Raw genomic sequence first — 21,498 nt, 5'->3', positions numbered from 1 at the left:
AATCAGCAGAAAGGAGAAAGAAAAAAAAACTAAGAAAACAACTCCATTTACAATCGCACCAAAAATAAAAAACTCCCTAGGAATAAAATTAACCAACGAGGTGAGAGACCTGTACTCAGTAAACTATAGAACATCGATGAAGATGACACAGACAAATGGGAAGATATTTCATGCGCTTGGATTGGGGGAAAAAAAATATTGTTAAAATGTCTATACTACTGCAAACAATATACACCTTTAATGTAATCCCTATCAAAATACCAACAGCATTTTTCACAGAGCTAGAACAAATGATCCTGATTTTTATGGAACCACAAAAGGCCCCAGAGGGCCAAAGCAGTCTTGAAAAAGAACAAAGCTGGAGGTATCACAATTTCAGATTTCAAGGTACACTACAAAAGCTATAGTAATCAAAACAGTGTGATACTGGCACAGAAATAGACATATAGATCAAAGGAATAGAATAGAGAGCCCAGAAATAAACTCATGCTTTTATGGTCAGTTAATCTAGGACAAAGGCAAGAATATGCGTTGGGAAAAAGACCATCTGTCTAACAAATGGTGTTAGGAAAACTGGAGAGCTATGTGCAAAAGTATGAAACTGAACCAATACATGCAATAAACTCGAAATGGATTAAAGGCCTGAATGTGAGACCTGAAACCATAAAAATCCTAAAAGATAACAAAGGCAGTAATTTCTCGGACATTGGCCATAACAGTGTTTTTCTCTATATGTCTCCTTTGGCCATAGAAACAGAACAAAATTAAACTATTGGGACTACATCAAAATAAAAAGCTGCTGCATAGTGAAGGAAACAATCAACAAAACTAAAAGACAACCTACAGAATGGGAGAAGATATTTGCAATGATAACATGATAAGGGGTTAGTATGCAAAATATTGAGGGCACTTATATAACTCAACACCAAAAAAATCAAATAAGCCAATTCAAAATGGGTAGAAGACATGAACAAACATTTCTCCAAAGAAGACATACAGATGGCCAAAGGGCACATGAAAAAATGCCCAACATCATTCATCATGAGGGAAAGGCAAATGAAAACCACAATGAGATATCACCTTACACTTAACAGAATGGCTAAAATAAAAAACACAAGAAACAGCGAATGTTGGTGAGGATGTGGAGAAAAAGGAGCCCTTGTGCACTGTTGGTGGGAATGCAAACTAGTGCAGCCATTGTGGAAAACAGTATGGAAATTTATCAAAAATTAAAAATAGAATTAATATAAAACCCACTAAGTCCTCTACTGGGTATTTACTGAAAGAAATGAAAACAGTAATTTGAAAAGATAAATGCATGTTATGCTTATTGCAACATGATTTACAGTAGTCAAATTACGAAAGCCCAAATGCCCGTTGAATAATGAGTGGAGAAAGAAGATGGGTGTGTATATACAATGGAGTATTATTCAGCCATAAAAAAGAATGAGTGAGATATTGCCATTTGCAACATGGATGGACCTGCAGGGTATAATGCTAAGTGAAATAAGTAAGTCAGAGAAAGACAAATACCATATGCTTTCATTCATATGTGGAAACTAAGAAACAAAACAAAGAAAAGACAAAAATACTCTTAAGTGTGGAGCAGAAACTGAAGGTCACCAGAGCAGAGGTGAGTGGAAGATGGGTGAAATAGGTTAAGGGGATTAAGAGTACGCTTTATCTTGATGAGCACTGAGTAATGTCTAGAAATGCTGAATCTTATTGCATACCTGAAACTAATGTAACACTGTTGTGTTAATTATATTTGAATTTAAAAATAATTTTTAAAATGTAATCCTTGGGGCACCTGGGTGGCTCAGTCAGTTAAGCCTCTGCCTTCAGCTCAGGTTATGATCTCAGGGTCTTGTGATCAAGCCCCACATCGGGCTCCTTGCTCAGCTGAGAGCCTGCCTCTCTCTCCCTCTGTCTGCCCCTCTGCCTGCTTGAGCTCTCTTTCTCTGTGTCAAATTAATATATAAACTCTTTTTTTTTTTATTTTTTTTTTAAGATTTTATTTATTTATTTGACAGAGAGAAATCACAAGTAGGCAGAGAGGCAGGCAGAGAGAGAGAGAGGAGAAGGCAGGCTCCCTGCCGAGCAGAGAGCCCGATGCGGGACTCGATCCCAGGACCCTGAGATCATGACCTGAGCTGAAGGCAGCGGCTTAACCACTGAGCCACCCAGGCGCCCAATATATAAACTCTTAAAAAAAAAAGTCTTTTAAAAAAAATGTAATCCTCAAACCAGCTCTTTAAAAAAAAAAAAAGATTGTTGGGGTGCCTGGGTGGCTCAGTGGGTTAAGCCGCTGCCTTCGGCTCAGGTCATGATCTCAGGGTCCTGAGATCGAGTCCCACATCGGGCTCTCTGCTCAGCAGGGAGCCTGCTTCCCTCTCTCTCTCTCTCTCTGCCTGCCTCTCTGCCTACTTGTGATCTCTCTCTGTCAAATAAATAAATAAAATCTTTAAAAAAAATTAAAAAAAAAAGATTGTTAATTATTTATATGAAAGATTGAGAGCAAGAGCACAAGCAGGGGGAATGGCTGAGGGAGAGAGAAAAGCAGACAAGCCACTGAGCGAGGAGCCCAAATGAGGGGGTGGTTTGCCCCGGGGCTTGACTCGAGGTTCAGTCCCAGGACCCTGAGATCATGACCTGAGCTGAAGTCATATGCTTAACCAACTGAGTCACCCAGGCACCTCAAACCAGCTATGTTTTTTATCTTTTTGTTCCCTTTTATTAGCTTAATAAATAACAATTGATTATGATTATTAAAAAGTTAATTTTTAAAAATTCCAGTTCTTTTGCTTGCTTTCTTTTCTGTGCACATTGTTATCTTCATAGTCTGTAGCAACCCTTTTATCATGGACATTTTTTCCTTATTTTCAGTATAATTTGAACCTCATGAACTCTGAGCTCCAGGGAAAGTGAGTCAAAAACACAATGCTGGGGCGCCTGGGTGGCTCAGTGGGTTAAGCCTCTGCCTTCAGCTCAGGTCATGATCTCAGGGTCCTGGGCCCGCATCAGGCTCTCTGCTCAGCAGGGAGCCTGCTTCCCCCTCTCTTCCTGACTCTCTGCCTACTTGTGATCTCTCTCCCTGTCAAATAAATAAGATCTTTAAAAACACACACACACAACGCTGAAACTTAAGATAGGATCTAGTTTTTTAAATAAATTACTGGCACCTGAATACCTCACGTTCATCAGGAAGCCCTTTGAATGGTCTGGGCTTGGGGACTGGGAAGGTTGTCTAAAGGTAAGTCACTGAGTTATTTTTGTAACCATATTCTCCTCTGCTGTTTTTCTCTGAATCAGGGTGTTTGTAGCAGGTGTGAGCATTTTTTAATTGTTATTTCCATAAAAGCAAAATGCTGTGTTTTCTTCACTTATGATCATATCTGGCATGGTTTGAAAGCTGATTTACCTAGCTAAATGCCAGCAACCCCTGTGATGGCCTCCTAGCTTGCCTGCTCACACCTGAGAGGTGTCCGAAGCACTAAAGAAACTAGTTCAGTGGTCAAATCAAGAGCAAGGGAAATGGCTTGGTTTGGAGAAGGGCATAAGACATTTTTCCCCCCACCACTCTTAGATACCAAATTGTCTACCTCTAATCTCTGCATCCATTTATTTAGGTCCTTTCCCCCCTTCTTTTGATGGCTTTCTTTCTGGTAACTGTTAATTATTTATAATAACAAAGGACATGGAGAATGTGGATAACTAAAATCTAGAAATGAACTTTCTAATTTATATTACTTGAAAACCAAAGCTTGTGGCTGTGTGTTTGTGTGTATGGCATTTGTGCCACTGCACCTCAGGGAGACTGGAGCTGGACAGCAGGAAGGGATGGGCCACAGGGTGATCAGAGGACATGGCAGGGGGTGGGGGTGGTCAGAAATTGGCACTCTATTTCAGTTAACCAGCATATAATACATCATTAGTTTCGATGTAGTGTTCAGTGATTCATTAGTTGCTTATAACATCCAGCACTTACCACAACATGTGCCCTCCTGAATACCCATCACCCAGTTACCCCCTTCCCTTATCCCCCTTCCTTCTGTAACCCTCAGTTTGTTTCCCAGAGTCCAGAGTGTCTCGTGATTTGTCTCCCTCTCTGATTTCTTCCCATGCAGTTTTCCCTCCCTTCCCCTGTGGTCCTCTGCACTACGCCTTATGTTCCACATATGAGTGAAACCATATGGTAATTGTCTTTCTCTGCTTGACTTATTTCACTTAGTATAATCACCTCCAGTTCCATCCATGTCGAGGCAAATGGTGGGTATTCATCCTTTCTGATGGCTGAGTAATATTCCGTGTATATATGAACCACATCTTTATCCATTCATCTGTTGAAGGGCATCTTAGCTCCTTCCACAGTTTGTCTGTTATAGACATTGCTGCTCTGAATATGGGGTGCCCTTGCCCCTTCTTTTCACATCTATATCTTTGCAGTGAATACTTAATAGTGCTGGGTCTAGGGTAGCTCTGTTTTTAATGTCTTGAGGAACCTCCATACTGTTTTCCAGAGTGACTGTACCAGCTTGCATTCCCACCAACAGTGTAAGAGGGGTCCCCTTTCTCCCCATCCTTGCAAATACTTATGGTTTCCTGTCTTGTTAATTTTGGCCATTCTTACTGGTGTAAAGTGGTATATCAGTGTGGTCTTGATTTGATTTTCCCTAATGGCTAGTGATGTTGAACATTTTTTCATGTGTCTTTTAGCCATTCATATGTCTTCTTTGGAGAAGTGTCTGTCCAAGTCATCTGCCCATTTCTTGACTGGATTATTTGGTTTTTGGGTGTTGAGTTGGATGAGTTCTATATAGATCTTGGATATATATCTTGTCCCATTCTGTGGATTGCCTCTTGGTTTTGTTGACAATTTCCTTTGCTGTGCAAAAGCGTTTTCTCTTGATGAAGTCCCAGAAGTTCCTTTTTGCTGTTGTTGCCCTTGTCTTTAGCCATGGCACTCCTTTTCTTATTCAAGAGACATGCGAAATACAAAGATGGATACACCACAGTTCTTGCTCTCATGGAGTTTGCAGTGAAGTGGGATCTAGAAGGGAGAGTGAGTTAGAATGACAGACGTGTACACAGACATGGTAGCATGTAGCACCTCCCACCTGCTGAATTCTGGGCATATTATAGGTCTTATTTTCACTCCATCCCTGTCCATTACCTAAGACCCTCAACTGTTCACTACTTGAAAGTCTCATTCTCCTTAGCTTCCACATGCCTCTCTCTCAGACATAACTTTTTGGCTCCTGTCCTTTTAGTTGATGGTAAATTTGGTATTTTCCAGAGTATTCCACTCTCTTTCTCTTCCTACCTTGTACTGTTAATTCCCAGCCATTTTCCATCCCATCACTTTGAAGAGATATGGCAGACTCTCAGCAGCAGCAGTGACTTTGACCAGGTGAGGGAACAGTGTCCTGAGGGGGAGAGCCCTTGGGTGACTCTACTAAATTCTTCCTGCCCTTAGGTGGCTTCTGTGTCTTTTTTTAACCCGTAGCACAGTGCTCATCCGTAGTAGGAGCCCAGGGATGGTGAGTGAGTCCTCAGTAGCAGCTGGTACAGTTGATGTAGGTACACAGAACAGGGCTGCTTCTCTCTCTGAGCAAGTCAGGAGAGGCTGCTGAGAGGAGCCATCAGCTGAGCTAAACTGAATTTGCCAGATGGATAAGCCTTAGAGGAGATTCAAAGAGGTGGATTTTCAGAGACCGGGCGATGAATTATTAAAATCTCGGAATATATTAATGGCAAGTGGTTAGGTACAGAGACTTCTTTACTAAATCCCAAAGTATTAGGATGAAAAAGCTCTTCTTGAATCTTCAACAAGATTGAAATAAGTCAAATAAAAGTTAGATGTTCTGTATCATTGGACAGGTAATAAATGCATGGGCCTCATTGTTCCCAAGAAGTACCGCCTTGAAATACTCTGTTAATTTTAATAAAGAGCTTCATTCTTGCATTCACTGACAACTTATTGAAGCAGCTGCTAGGGTCAAACGCTGTAATAGGTGGTATATGTTCAGTAGGGAGCAAAACGATCAGAGCCCCTGCCTGCATGGGGCTTCCAGTCAAGGGGAAAACAGACTTAAAGCAAACTAGCCCTGCGGATGCACAACTGTGAAGGATGCCGGTGGGGAGGTCTAATAGGCTCACCTAAGTGAGATTAGGGATGAAATGAACAGTGATCAGAGGTTAATTAGGCAAACAGAGAGAAAAGATATACAGAGTTTGAAGGCAAAATGGTTTGGACAAATTGATGAAGAGAGCCCTAACATGTCTCAAATAAGATGCTGTCAAGTGTGCCTGGGGGGTTCAGCTGGTGAAGCATTTGCCTTTGGCTAGGGTCGTGATCGCAGGGGCCTGGGATGGAGCCTGCCTCGAGTTCCTTCTTCTCCCTCTGCTGCTCCCCCTGCTTGTGCTCTCTTGCTTTCTGTCAAATAAATAAATAAAATCTTAAAAAAAAAATGTTGCCAAGAAGGAGACCACACCTTTCTCCAGGTGGCCACTGCACAGAGTCCTAAATGGAATGGCCGCTGGGGCAGAGCCAGTAGCATTTGCTAAACATTGTGCTAGTTGCTGGGTGAGTAATAAGACACATTCAAGAACCTGCCTTGCCTGCCCAGGGGTTCTTCCGCACTCTGTGAAGTGTAGTCAGTTAGGAGGTAAGTACAAGATCCTGTGAGAGCATAGATTCTGAGAGGTCAGCCAACTTTGTCTTGTGGGGGATGTTTGGGATAAACTGGGTTTTCAAAAATCAGTGAAAAAGGAAGCCATTTCAGGAATGAGCTGCACAAGAAAATGCAGGTGTGAGGAGCATGGTACATTTGCAGAACTGCGGGGAGTTTCACATGGCTCTAATACAGCATTTATATGAGTGTCGAAGCAAATAATCGGGCATAAAAAGCAGAGAAGCCAAATGTTAGATATTTATATGCAGCAAGGAATTTGAACTCTATCCTGCAGGTGTTTCTTGCAAGGGGTGAGGGAGAGATGAGATGGTGGCATCGAAAGGGAGTGACTTCATCCAATTTTTGTTTTATAAAGGCTGCTCTGGTGGTAGCACAGATGGATGGAGAAATTAGGCCTGGAGGAAGGGGCACTAGTTCTAAGGATAGTGCGGGGATTCTGGGGACAACTGGCGGGGGTCTAATGGAGCAGTGGCCGTGAACATGGGGAGAATGGTCAGGTGGAGAAGCTCTTTGGGGATGGTATCTCTGAGACTTGAAGATTTCATGGTGTTGAGGGAGGAGTGAGGAAAGGAGGAGGTGAGCATGATGCCTGGTGATAGGCTGGGTGTCAGGGGAGGATGTGTGACACCATTCACCAAGGCAGCACCACGCAAGAGTGACAGCCTTTGGAGGACAGTTGTCTGGATGCCGCCGGGCATGCTCACATGGAGAGATCTGTTGCGCTGTCCAGTGGAGATGTCCTAGAGAGCTCTAACTGGACCAGAGACAGGAAGACTTGAGATCCGACCAGGGCCAAAGGCATTCATTTCTTTTCTTTTTTAATCAGCTGTTTATTCTAGAATAGTTATTGATTTGCGGAAGGGTTGTAAAGATAGTACAAAGTTCCCATGGACTTACCATCTCTTTAGGTCCCACTTCCACCTCTCCCTTGAGTGGAATGGGTATCTTGTTTTCACAGAGATTCCCATATATATGCGGGATAGGCTTATGTGGTTCAGAACTCAAAGCAACATAAAGACAAAATAAAAAATCTTCCTCTAACCCCTGCCCTCATTTGCACTGTTCCTCCCACTCCCTACAGATAGCTATTTTTATTAGTCTCATGTGTACTAATCATTCCATTTTCTCTTTAATGTAAATGCAAGCAAATAATAAGAATATTCATTGCATGTGTCCTCCCTTTCTTATACAGAAGGTGGCATCTTATGGGCATTGCTGTGTAGCTTGCTTTTTGCTGAACAGTATACTATGGAGATCAATACAGAACTGCCCTGAGAAGGTAGCAACAGGCTGGCTGTGCAGGGCTACTGGGCGCTCAAAATGTGGCTGGGGGATGAAAGCCAGAAGTTTAAATTTAGTTTAAAGTTGAATTTTAAAATGGAAGCAGTGTAACTTATGTTCCCATTAAATGTTATTTTGTTGGAATGACATTCCACTTTAACCATCAAAAATAGTTTCCAAATTGAGATGCGGTATTTGCGTACAATAACATGGGGGTCACAGACTTAGTTTACATTCTCTATTTTGATACTACCTTAATGTTTTACAGTGTTAAATTTGAAATAACAGTTACATGTAGAAATAACATTTCTGACATAGAAATTAAACAAAATATTTAAATTTTACCAACTTCTATTTTTAAAATATGGCTATTAATTAAAAATTATATGTGGCTCAAATTATATTTCTACTAAACAGCACTGATATAGAGCATTTATTATTTCTTACAGTTGGATACTGCTGTAAAGAGTACCATATTTTATTTAACCAGTCCACTGTTGATGTATACTTGACTTGTTTCTAGTCTTTTACTGTTAAAAATGCGGAAATCCATAGCCTTGTCCTTGCATCACTTCACACACGCGCAGGTGGATCTGTGAAATGAATTCCCAGGATGGGAGTTGCCGGGTTAAAGAGTATTAAACTTGTAATGTTGATCCTGACAAATTACCCTTTATAGGAATTGCACCAGTTTGGGGACACCTTGGTGGCTCAATTGGTTAAGCATCTGACTCTACTCAGGTCTTGATCTCAGGATTGTGGGTTCAAGCCCTGCACTGGGTGTGAGTTCATGCCCAGCAGGGAGCCTACTTAAGAAAAAGAGTTGTACCCTTTTAAATAGCTTTGTTGTGAAGACAGGTTTACCACTAAAATGGCTTAAACATCAACATCAGGACTTTGTATCTTTTGATACAGTTGCTCTTATCTGGTCATCTTCTTGGGGACTTCCATGTCTTGGTGGCCATATTTTCCATGCTGTAATCCTTATTTTCTTCTTTCCAGCACATTATGTCATTTTGAAAATTATTTTTAAATAACTTAAATGTATTTTGAAATTTAAAAAATGGGAAAAACCTTACCTGGCATTATATGAAAACTGAAATATCCCATCAGTCTTTGCCTTAAGGTTAAAGGTAAAAATAAAACAATAAATAGTCTGAAAAGTTAAAAAAAAAAAAAAAGAGTTGTAGCAGTTGTGCTTCTGCCAGTAATGTGTGTGAAGTGCCAGGGTCCTTGCATACTGACATTTTACGCTACACACATGTTTGGAAGATCTAATAGTGAATGCATTTCTTTTTTGCCAATTCTGAGAGTTTTAAGAAGAAATCACAGATGGTTTGCCTAACTTCTTTTTTCATTTTTAAAAAAACAGTATTAATGACAAAACTCTTACAATGAACATTTTAGAAGTGACTCTTTTTCTTTTTTAAATGAAAATGCGGAGGAATTAACATCCAGTTTTCCCAGGCTCTAAATTTCTTTGGAAGTTGTGATCTCTCTGTATACAGACTTAGGAAGAGAGAGGCCAGGAGGGTTTGTATTTGTAAGGGATGACATTTTCTTCTGTTTTCTAATTATTGGAGTTTTTTTCCAATTCCTCCTCAGATCCCTTCAGCAGCCTCCCCTGGCTGCAGTGCATGAACAGTATAAGGGAGACAAGGGAGGTGGGCAGGAGGCAAGCAGGATTCACATACATACAGCCTTTCCATCTCTTTAGTTTGGTTTGGTTCCCAGGATCAGTTTTACTGACTGCTGAACACAATCTCACTTCACGGGCTTCCTAAACCAGGAAATCCACTGACAACATAATTGGAGCTTATGAGTGTACACAGTGGTTCAACAGCCAATTCTGTTTACTTGATTATTAATAAGCTGCAGACAGTTCATCTTTCTACCATTAGGCTCTAACTGCTGTCTCTCTTTTGAGGCTAGTGTGCCCTCTACTGCCCTCTCTCCCCTTTTTTTTTTTTCCCCAAACTGAAATGAAGAACGAGACATTCAGCATCCAAAAACAAGTTGCTTCAATTTTTCCATTCATAGGAATCTCAAAATAAGATTCTCACGAAGAGAACTCTCACTGTGTAGTTTGAGATCTGTCAGACAAGCTAATAGTATATTGGAAACCCTTAGCTTTCAGGAACATAAGCTTGTATTTTGGCAAATCCAGAGATGTATTTTACAACAGCTATGACTGTGGACATTTGCTTTAGTATTTCATTGATTTTCAATATGAAAAGGTGAAGCAGTGAAAGCTGAGACTCTCACTGTGGGTCAGGCAGGCCGAGCTCTGGGCTCAGGGACTTACTGGAAGGGTCATCCTTGGCAGCGGGTGAAATCGAGCCGTTTCTATATTGTGCTTACTTTCGGAATGAATGTACAACTTTCTAATAGGAGGCAGCTGCTCCAGAGCTGTTCTTCCTGTCCCTTTTTGCTTCTGTAGCTAATTGTGCTTAATTGTTTTGTTTCAGGAAGGGTTTTCACTCATTGGTAGCAAGAACTGGTTGAAGATTGTGAGACGCATGGATTGTCTGTTATTTGGAACAACAATAAAGGCAAGAGGCCCCGTGGCCAACTGTTTTAAGCGAACGGTCATACCCTTCTCATCTAAGTGTGCACAGGGAGGGTGAGTGTGGGAGCTTCTCTTTGCAGGTGAAATGGAACCGGGAAGATTACGTATGTTGAAAGACTTGCCCTCTGAGCAGAATGTGAACCCCGGGCTGCAGAAAGGCAGCAGCCCGTCAGTCAGAGGATGTTGCTGAGGACCCAGGGCTTTGACTGATCTGTCAGTGCCCATCTGACACAGCGGCGGCCCAGCCGTGCCCCATTCCCCAGGCACACGCTGGGAGGACGCGGGACATGTCATTGTTTGTCTCACTATTTTCGAATGCTTTACTGAGAATGTCTTTTTGTTTTCCCTCTTTAATAGTAAAAAAAATCCCTTTTATTTGGTTTCTGACTGCATTAAACATCAAGAATGATTCTCATCAAAGACATATGCAGTCTAATCACCTGGATTATTTTCTTACAGAAATAACTATTAAAAAAACAATCTGTTAACATTCACCAAGTAGGTAATATTGGAATTTAGGTGAAAGATCCTAATTTTTCATGGGCTCATAGACTGAGAATTGGAAGAGCACCTAACAGAGCATCTAAGGGAAAGGGCTTAGCCTGGGATCCACAGACCCTCCAAAGGGTCCCTCAAGAATTCAGGAGACCATGGATTTTCACTGACCTCTAATTGGAATTTATCATTTCCTTCCATTATGAATGTTGGCATCAGACACAGTCATATTAGATCTTTGCATCAATAGAAATCAGCTAATTTCACCACATTGTGGTTGTTTCTGGGAGCTTCAATGTCAGCCGTGCTCAGCACTGCCGCAGAATTATGGTGGTAATTAGGCCTGCTGTTAGATCTTTTTATTGCCTATGTTAATGAGCATATATACTGTTAGTTCACAAATTAGTGTTTTAATATTGTAGTAGCCTACTTCAGGATAATTGGTTTCCTTTATAATCTAATATATTTTATGTGATTGCAAATGTTTTGAGAAGTGGTCCACTGGTTTCACCAGACTGCCAAAGGGAACTCGCAGGTCTGCAGATACACAGAATTTTTTTTTTTTCCGATAAATACTGTACAACACTGTAAATGTATTTGCTCTTCCTACTGATTTTCTTAACATTCTCTTTTCTCTAGTTTACTTCATTTTAAGAATACAGTATATAGGCGCGCCTGGGTGGCTCAGTGGGTTAAAGCCTCTGCCTTCGGCTCAGGTCATGATGCCAGGGGCCTGGGATTGAGCCCCACCATCAGGCTCTCTGCTGGGTAGGGAGCCTGCTTCCTCCTCTCTCTGCCTGCCTCTCTGCCTATTTGTGATCTCTCTGTCAAATAAATAAACTAAATCTTAAAAAAAAAAAAAAGAATACAGTATATAATAGATGTAACATACAAAGTGGGTTGATCGACTGTTCGTGTTACCAATAAGGCTTCCTGTTAACAGTAGGCTACAAGTAGCTAAGTTTTGGGGGAGTCATTAAGTCTTACTTGGGCTTTCAACTGTGCAGGGGTCAGCACCCCTCACCTCTCATTCTGCAGTCAACTATATATGTCTTTTAAAAGTTACACCAATGGCGCCTGGGTGGCTCAGTGGGTTAAGCCGCTGCCTTCGGCTCGGGTCATGATCTCAGGGTCCTGGGATCGAGTCCCGCATCGGACTCTCTGCTCAGCAGGAAGCCTGCTTCCTCCTCTCTCTCTGCCTGCCTCTCTGCCTACTTGTGATCTCTCTCTGTCAAATAAATAAATAAAATCTTAAAAAAAAAATAAAAGTTACACCAAGTTTTTAAGTTTTTTCCTGATATATATTACTGTTAAAAATTTGAACTATGAAGAACAACATAAAAACCAAGCAACTTGACCATTCCAAAATAATTATTACTAACATTTTGAAGTTCTTACATGATATATTCTTTCAGTTAGGATAGCATTCAGGTGCATGTGACAGAAAATCCAGGCATAATGGCCCCCAAAATGAAGGGTTTATTTTATTTATTTTTTTTTTTTACTAGATGACAAATCCAGAAACAGGCAGTTGCTAGCATCGGCTCAGCAATTTCACAGTTCCAAGGTCAACATCTTTGCAATTCCCCTGGCCTCTCCCTCGCATTTACAAAATGGCTGCTGTAGCTCGACCGAATTTCTATTCAAGAAAACCAGCTTCTTCTGTCCCTTTCATAAGGAAAGCAAAAACTTTCCTGTACAGCTTCTTTCCACTTCCCACAAAAGAATAGATCTTCTTAAGTCTCATGGACCAGAACAGTGTAATGTGGCCTGTCTCAATTTGCTGACATTAGCAAAATGAGCATTTAGCTTTCTCAGCCTCTCATATATGTCTGCTCATGGCAGTGAACAGTGTCTATCGCACAGATAATTTATACCTTTGGGTTTGTATTACACGGAGTGCTTTGTTCCTGCTGTCTTGTCATGGAACATGACAGCAGGAACACGATCCTGAGTCACGACCTTTTCAGTCTTTGAAAATGTGATTCTTCAGGGCTACATAGCATTTTATTGTTCGCATTCAACATGATTCAGCTAATTCCCAAGTTTTCACTATTATAAAAATGTTTTGATTTTCATAAGGATTTAGTTACAGGGTTCTTGAGATAGGAGTCCTGGAAGTATGTGTATTTATTTTGTCAAAGTGCCCTCTCTATAATTCACCCCATTTCTATAGCACTAGTGAATTTAAGAATGCTCATTTATCCAAATTCTTTCCAATAGGGGGATATAATTTAAATTTTAAAGCTAGCTTCCGGTCTGATTGGCAGAAAGGAACATCTTCCTTTAATTTGCATTTCTTCAGTAACTAATGGGAATGAACCTTTTTTGTGTATTTGTTAGCCATCTGTATTTGTTCTGTGAATCACCTCCCTATATATATATATATATATATATGTATATACACACATATATATGTGATTTATATATATATATATATAAGTCATATAGATGTAGATTTTAGAAATATTTAAGGTTAAGATCCTTTTGCCCACTGTTACTGTGAATGGTATTCTTTATCCCAAAGAGATTTCTAGCTGCTTATTATTAGACTTTTTCTGAATTAGTTGAAATTTGGCTTCCAACCAAACTTTTATTAACTCTGATTTGTTAATTTTTTAATTTCTAGGAAATTGATTTATAATCTACAATGACAATTTTATTTTTCCCAATAGTTTACACTTATATATATACTTATACTTTTCTCATCTTACTGAATTACCTAGACCTTTCAGAACACAAATTCTGTGGTTATACCATCATCCTTGACCTCTTGTTGACTTGAATGGACAGTTGTGTTTAGACCTTAAGAACATTTCTAGCTGTTGATCAGATATTCTTTACCATGTAAGGGAGATAGTCTTTCAGTTAAATTTTATTTACTAATACTTTTATCAGGATTACATATTAAATTGATTTATCAAAATATTTTTGATACCTTATCAAGATCATGTCTCCCCCCCCACCCCGTTTTTGTGATCTGTTGGCTTGGTATAATAATACTGAACCAACAGATTCTTTTTTTGGCCTTATCTAGAAAAGGGTATCTCTGGTGTTTCTTGCCTTGGATAACTTTTAGTCAACCAAGTGTTGTGTAACAAACACCGTTAAGTTAGCAAATGGAAGAAGTGTTTTGAAAATAAAGTTTTCATTCTGTTAACAGCAATTAAATATAGCTTAAATCCTGTGGGTAAATAAAAGATTGTATTTCTTTTCTCTCTGGATGAAATAAGCAGATTAAGTTCTGCTTATTTGCAAATTGGGCTTCTTCTTCTTCTTTTTTTTTTTTTTCCAGTAATTCTGATATAAATGCTCCAGGTTAATCGGCTAGCAGTCAACATTTAGTTACCTATCTGCAGGGAGTTTGGTTTAAAGGAATGAACAAACCACTCTCCTCTTTACCCCCAGGAACTCACTGAATCCTGTTTTCATGATTTTGGAGTATTGCATCTTGGTTGCAAAGTAAAAAATCAAAGAATGTGTTGAAGCCCCTTCACTCATTCAGTCCTTTTTTGTGTACTCCCCTCTCCTTCCTTTTCTATGGCAGAGGAATTCTCTACCAGTGGTGGGGAAAACTGCTTTGGTTGGGGGTCCTAGTGGTGATGAGAAACTTTATACAAACAGGTCTGGGCAAGGAATCTAAAACCAGCAGGAAAACCCAGCAGGCTGATGAGGCCTTGTGTCTCCTTGGCTCTCCTCCCATGTAGCGCTAACCAGACCCACGTCTTACATGTGTGCTGGTACCGTATGACATCAGCCAGAGAGCCTGTATGACAATCGCCAAATGTAGATGCTCTTCATACCTGTGAGTCAGAATTTACTGAGCACAATGCCTCCCAGAAGGTAGAGCCTGATTTTCTTGTGAGTACATGATCAGTGTCCAGAGACAAGCCCTTAGCCTTTACTTTTGTTTCCTTAAGGCGTCTGTGTGAAGGGGGTTTTCTGCTTATTGTAATAACTTGAAATTAAGCGTTCTGAAGTAGGGGAGAACAACCCAACATGTAAACCATCACTTAAAACATAGTCATTTTGCGCTAATCTTCTTAGATGATAGACTGTATATTTAGGCCAGCTCATGGCTGTTGGCATATACTTGAAAACTTTTCATTTCACCACAAGGAGCCCTTTCTCACTTTTAATTATGGCATAAGAATAAGTCTTATCAAGATTTTCAACCCAGGAGTCCTTTTTGTTAACCTGGTGGCAGCTTTTCCCTTGTGGCACCCCATGGCATTGAGGACATGGGATGGCAATGTAGCTCATTGTCACATTTTCCTGATGCACCTCAGTTTTATCTTGGGTCTGCATGCACTGAGGTGATATTTCTGGCTTCAGATGATAAGCTCAAATTCTCTCTGAGAATTTTACAGACGCAAACTTGGAGCAAGGCTTCAGTTAGGCTGTCACCTTACCCCATCATTCTTGGAACTGCATTCTAAAGAAACCCTAACTGTCCAGACTCCTCCTTATGCACACTCACATACAGATAGCTCTAAACCTACATGATTGGTATGAGATCGTTGCCCTGCTGATGCACTTAATAATTGTCTGTTTCTGTACATAGTCTTTTGTCCAGCCCCGAGGTACAATTTTTAATGTGATTGCTTGTCAAAGATTTGATAATTACAGAGTCGGAATGGGAATAGCTAATACAGAGGTCTTCATATAGAGTTTAAACTAGGTTAAGCTGGAAACGGCTTATTAATTGTAAACAGGAAAGCAGCTCAATTTCACACAAAAGACTCCTAGAATTACCGAAAATGGAATGTATAGGTCTCTTATCAGGTCTTTCTCCTTCCTCAGGGAAAATCAGCTTTTATTTTCTCTTGACAATTTGGGGATTATTCATCCGAGAGAAAAATATCTAAGGAAATGAATATGCAATCCAGAAAAGAAAAATACAGGGGACTAATAAGTAGAAGTATTCGACCTTATTTGTAATCAAAGAAATGAAATTCTACAATAAAAAGTCTGTCTTAACCTAGTAGAGTAAAAAAAGTTTAAAAGAGTAAGAATCTCCAGTGTGGAGGGCACAGTGGGCATAAACTGATAGTATCTTGTCCGGAGCAGTTAGGCATGGTACCAAAATACCAAGACCTTTTGACCAGGCGAATTTGTAGAATGCCTACCACAGCTCTGTTGTTTATAATAGACAAAAGGCTGTAAATAACTTAAATGTTTGTCATTAGGGGGCCAGATAAATAAAGGACTACTCTTCAGTCATTAAGAACAATGAACTTCTTTTTTTTTTTTCAAGATTTTATTTATTTATTAGAAATCACAAGCAGGAAGAGAGGCAGGCGGGGGTGGGGGGGTGCAGGCTCCCTGCTGAGCAGAGAGCCTGATGTGGGGCTCGATCCCAGGACCCTGGGATCATGACCTGAGCTGAAGGCAGAGGCTTAACCCACTGAGCCACCCAGGTGCCCCTAAACTTCTAGATTTATGTTCTTTATTACTATACAGTAGTATAGTCCAACATATCCCTGTAATACATAACCCACGATGGATAAGTGCGTGTATATGTTTGTTCTAAGATAAGTATATATTAGAGTATTCCCTTTTCGTATTTTTTCATTGTTGTAAGGGTAGTGATAATGGGTTATTTTACACTTAGGAAAAAGATTAAATGAATTACAAAATGAAGAGAACCCAACAGTGGCAGTCAAGTGGAAAAGCAGTGTCCATTCTTTTTTTTTTTTTAAAGATTTTATTTATTAATCAGAGAGAGAGAGAGCAAGCACAGGCAGGCAGAGTGGCAGGCAGAGGCAGAGGGCGAAGCAGGCTCCCTGCCGAGCAAGGGGCACGATGTGGGATTCGATCCCAGGTCGCCAGGATCATGACCCGAACCGAAGGCAGCTGCTTAACCAACTGAGCCACCCAGGCATCCTGAGCAGTATCCATTCTTCTAAACACAATACCTCCTCATCACTTAGACATGCCCAGACTTTTCTGTAATGTAATCATGTGGTTTTGCCTAATGGCTTTATCTAAAAAATTTAAATAGTACCAATTGGGAACAGACAAATCAAGGGATTTTTGCCTGTAGGAACTCAAAAGGATTTTGTTAGCTGTGGTTGGAAACATTCTCCCATTAGCAGTGATTCATGTATTTAATAAATAGAAAGTACTGTCACTCCGCTAAGTTAGCATCTGGATAACTTTAAAGAAGGACCTGAACAAAGGCACACCATACATACCCCTGTCTGGTACGTATCAGCCCCTCTAAACTAGGCAGAATACTAGACTACCAAAACAGGAAGCTACTTCTACTAAAATAATGGGTTTATTTTTGTTGTTACTATTACAATACAGTTCTATTTTTAAACTTACAATCAAATAAGTTTGATATAGTTGTCAAACTTTTACAACATTAACTGGATCTCTCCCACATTAGCTGATCTGCCAAGGAACGGAAGAACTCATACAGCTGATGAGAGGCAACAGGGGATCTGTGTGTAGTCTAGCTTCGTTCTGGATCTAGAGCCCTGCAGATTACGACTGTGCGATGCACTCACTCTTCGCATCTGCCTGTCTCCTGTTCCCCTGTCTTGTTGGTCAGCTTCACTGGTTGAATGTGCCATCTCCCTGGTTTGCTCTTTTATATACTTAGGTTTAGAAAAATTTTGTTGAGCCATCACTGATTTTCCACCTAAGAAATAAGAAGCTATGAAATCTTTATTCCAAAGTAAGACAAAACACTGATCTTTTACTGCAGTCAGTTGTGACTTTCCTGGTCTTCATGATGTGGGCGTTTCCATTCCTGCTGGTGTCAGTTCCCTGAAGGAGATGAGTTTAGTAGGAGTGGCTCCCCAAAGGGGGAAGGAAGGAAATTACTGGCTTTTCTCTACCCACAAGAACAATCCAGAGTAATTAATCCTTTGTCCACACCTGTCCCCTACAAGCAAAGGGCAGCACTCCCTAGAAGACGGCACAGTAAGGAAGTGTATGACAAGGGTGACTAAGGCTAACTTTGGATTTGTCCCACAGAACAAGAGCCGGATGTTCCGGGTGCAGTTTAGTGGAGGGTCCAAGGAGCAGGCGCTGGAACACTGCTGCAGCTGTGTGCAGAAGCTGGCCCAGTACGTGCCGGTGCAGGTGCCCGACCCAGTGGGCCAGGAGCTCCCACCGAGTCCCGGCCCACTGATGGCGGGTGAAAGCCGAGGGGACTGTGTGCAGCACGTGCCCCTGCAGCAGGGGGTAAGTAGGCGAGTGTGTTGGCTTTGGGAGAAACCTGACAAGGTGTTCTTTTGAGGAGTGGGGGCAAAATCACAGTGGAATTTGTTGAGTCTGTCTGGTTTGTAGGTTAAAAGGTACCTAAGGTTAAGTGACTTACTTAAATTGAAGGTTGATAGTCACTGTAGCTACCTCGCATCCTAAAAATTAGAGCAGCCAGGAGTCCCGGCTGTGTTCTAGGTGCCACTGTAGACCATGGTCCTCAACGTATGGTCCCTGGACTCTTCCCTGAGACCCTTTTTCAGGGGCCTATAAAGTCATCCTTGTTTTTATAATAATATGACATCATTTGCCCTTTTCATTGTTGTATCTGCATTACCTGACAAAAGAATGGAGCAAAGCTACCGTCACCTTAGCACAGATCAAGGCAGTGACATCAGACCGTGCAGGGAGTCAGCACAGTCCTCCGCAGTCACTGGCGGTGAGAACTCACACACCCACCTTGCACTGGAAAGCGAGGTGGGGAGGTGCCTGAGCTGCCCCTCTGCGCCCTGAACCAGCCCCGCTGCCAGAGCGCCTCTGGAGCGCTGTTAGCGCCTGAAACGGCAGACAGACTGCCACAGCCCAGGTTCACCACCCAGGTGAACCTGGCATTTGGTGGGCATTTTCTCAAATGAAGTGAGTCTGTCATTATCGGAAAAAGACTAATAGTATTTATCGACAGTGATGAAATAAGCTTCTCAAGCGAAGACTGGAATCTTGAAAAAACTTGTATCTTCTGCTGGACTGTCACAGTTCCCGACCCAGCCGACTTCTCTGATAGTGCTACTTGTGAACATGGGTGTGTTTCTTTTTTTAGCTATAATTATATGACAAAAAGTTTCAACATTTTGGAAGACCTGTATAGTCCGGTGAACCAGTATTTTCCAAGCGACCAAGCCACGATGCTACAAAATCATGCATGGATAGAGATCTGGTCAACTGTACACAATAGTCCCGTGGTTTTAATAACAGGAAGTGTAACAAGTTCATTGCTATGATTTCAGACTCTCTGTTACAACTGACTTTTAAGAACCTATCTTTTGTTGAGTTTTAATGTTCTATCAAAGAATATCCACCATTATCTGAAAAGGGTGTTTTAGGATACTTCTGCCTTTTCCACCTAAATAGCTGTGTGAAGGCAGAGTTTCCTCATGTACCTCTCCAGAGCAACAGATTGAATGTAGAAGGAGATAGGAGAGTCCAGCTGTCTTCCATTAAGCAAGACATTCCAGAATCATGACATTTTTGTTTTAGGAAATGTTTTTTTTTTTCATAAAGACATTTCTAAGAACATATAATGGGTTTATTTTTTAAAATGACTCAGTATTTTTAATTATTGTTTCCATTTTTAACAGGTCAGAAATATATAACCAAAACAGAGGCTGTCTGAAGGCCTCAATAATTTATCTGTGTGTAAAGGGGTCTTGGAATCATAAGTTGGAGGATCACTGTTTCAGAATTTCTCCTGGAAAAAAGACATTTTCTAGCATTTCATTGGCCTGATCCCAAATGTTGTTAGCATAAGCATCTACCTGTGCTCTTGAGATGAAATTCCAGTTTTAAGCTGAGTTTTTAATTTTCTGCTTTGAGAAATTATTTTCCAAACCTGACTTTCTTTCCTTCATCCTGTAAGAGCCCTTAAACCACTGGACCGAGACGGTTTTGTTGTTGCTGTTTTGCCACCAAGTTTCTGGTTCAGAATTTATGTAAGGTGAACATAAATTTACATTATTTTTCATAAGGTCTTTTTCTTTGAACAAGTGCTGACTTCCTCTTGAATGTGCTTAGTTTGCCAAGTAAGATTTTGTATTAGAATTCTTTCCCTTCATTTGTTTCTGTCTGACCTTCTTTGAGAAGATGTCTTCATGCTAAAGCTCCATTTCTTACAAACCCTGGATCTAGTTTCAGGCATTTTGCCACATCAGCTCCCACTGTATTAAGAATCCTTTCCCTCCAAATGGGATGGAGTGGTCTATTACTTAGTACTTTATTGCTCATGATCCTTTGCCTCCTAAATAGAATATCTTCTTTTGTAAATTTCATTGATCCATTATGCAGTTCAGATTATGGTACCCAGTGCATGGGATGGGACAGGAAGCAGATAGGCTCCTAGAATTTGGGTAGTCTGGAATGCCTTATAAAGGGCAATGAAGATGCATCAGGCTAGAAATTAACCAGGCCACACAATTATCTGAATAGAAGAAGATAAACTGAGGCTATAGCATGGAGTAGCAAACACAGGCTGAGGGTTGTGAACTACAGAAGCAGATGGAGGCTCTACCGCTCCGATTTTGAAGGCTAGTCCCAAGTATCTAGGTAGAAGTATCCGCAAAGTGGCTAGAAATTTTTCATCTCTTTTCTTGATTCTGTCTTCAGGTACTTTTCCAAACTGTAGTTTGGTGTTATATGTGATGTTGTGCAAAGACCACGGGCTGTGGCATCAAAATGGAACTGGAATCTTGACCCTATTAGTGGCTGTGTGATCTCGTAGGAATCCCTGAACCTCATCTGTAACATGGCAAGATGGAAATGTTCTGTGTTTATGTATGTATATGTATATATATACACACACAGATGTAGAACACCTGGCAAACATCTAAACAATGTTACTCATGACCTTCACTGTCAGTACTGTTACCCACCCAGATCATTCCCTTGCAGATGGACAAGTTCAGGTGCCAGTTAGTTAGCCAGGATCACAACTCCAAAGGGGCCATAATAAAATGCAGTGTCTGAAGCTGCAGAGCAGAAGACAAGATAAAACCACTGGGTTAATTTGCCACAGTGTAGACATCGTGAAGCACTGCCTAGAACATTCTAGTCTTCCTTATGGCAAAACATTCCCACGTTTGCCCATAGCTGCTGCTGTGCAAATGTGGTACTATGTTCCCTTTCTCAGAATCCATCTTAAAGAGTTGCAAGCTGTGGCCAAGTTCTAGTCATCATGCTGCTCTCTTGTATTCAGGTGTGTCATCTTCCTAAGAACTACATACACACATGTATATGTATGTATATGTGTATGTGTATATACATATATATATATATATGCACATGCATATATATATATATATTTGGGGGGTCTGAAATAGTTATCTTCTTTGCAGATAGAGATTAATTCCATGTCTTTCTACTTCAAGCTCTTGAGTCCATTTCCCAGAGAATTTTGTTTTTACTTTACCTCAGCCTTGTAATTTTGCTAACTGTGGCTTAACTGTTTCTCAACCTGAGAGTTTCTAAGCCAAC

The 21,498-nt window shown here is 40.7% G+C and overlaps 1 protein-coding gene across 2 annotated transcripts in view; it reads left to right on the top strand.

Moving 5' to 3' along the window:
- The window catches only part of REC114 (REC114 meiotic recombination protein), a 121,161-nt gene that overhangs the window by 78,890 nt on the left and 20,773 nt on the right, over window positions 1-21,498 (top strand). For both annotated transcript variants that reach the window (XM_032342516.1, XM_032342515.1), the window contains exons 3-4: window positions 10,445-10,528; window positions 18,028-18,237. In XM_032342516.1, coding sequence (XP_032198407.1) covers window positions 10,445-10,528; window positions 18,028-18,237 — 294 coding nt within the window. The remainder of the gene's footprint in view (window positions 1-10,444; window positions 10,529-18,027; window positions 18,238-21,498) is intronic.

The sequence above is a fragment of the Mustela erminea genome, chromosome 5 (assembly GCF_009829155.1).
Source record: "Mustela erminea isolate mMusErm1 chromosome 5, mMusErm1.Pri, whole genome shotgun sequence".
In the NCBI taxonomy this organism is placed as follows: Eukaryota; Metazoa; Chordata; class Mammalia; order Carnivora; family Mustelidae; genus Mustela; species Mustela erminea.
The sequence above is the reverse complement of the archived record's forward strand: the minus strand, read 5'-3'. Positions and strand labels throughout refer to the sequence as shown.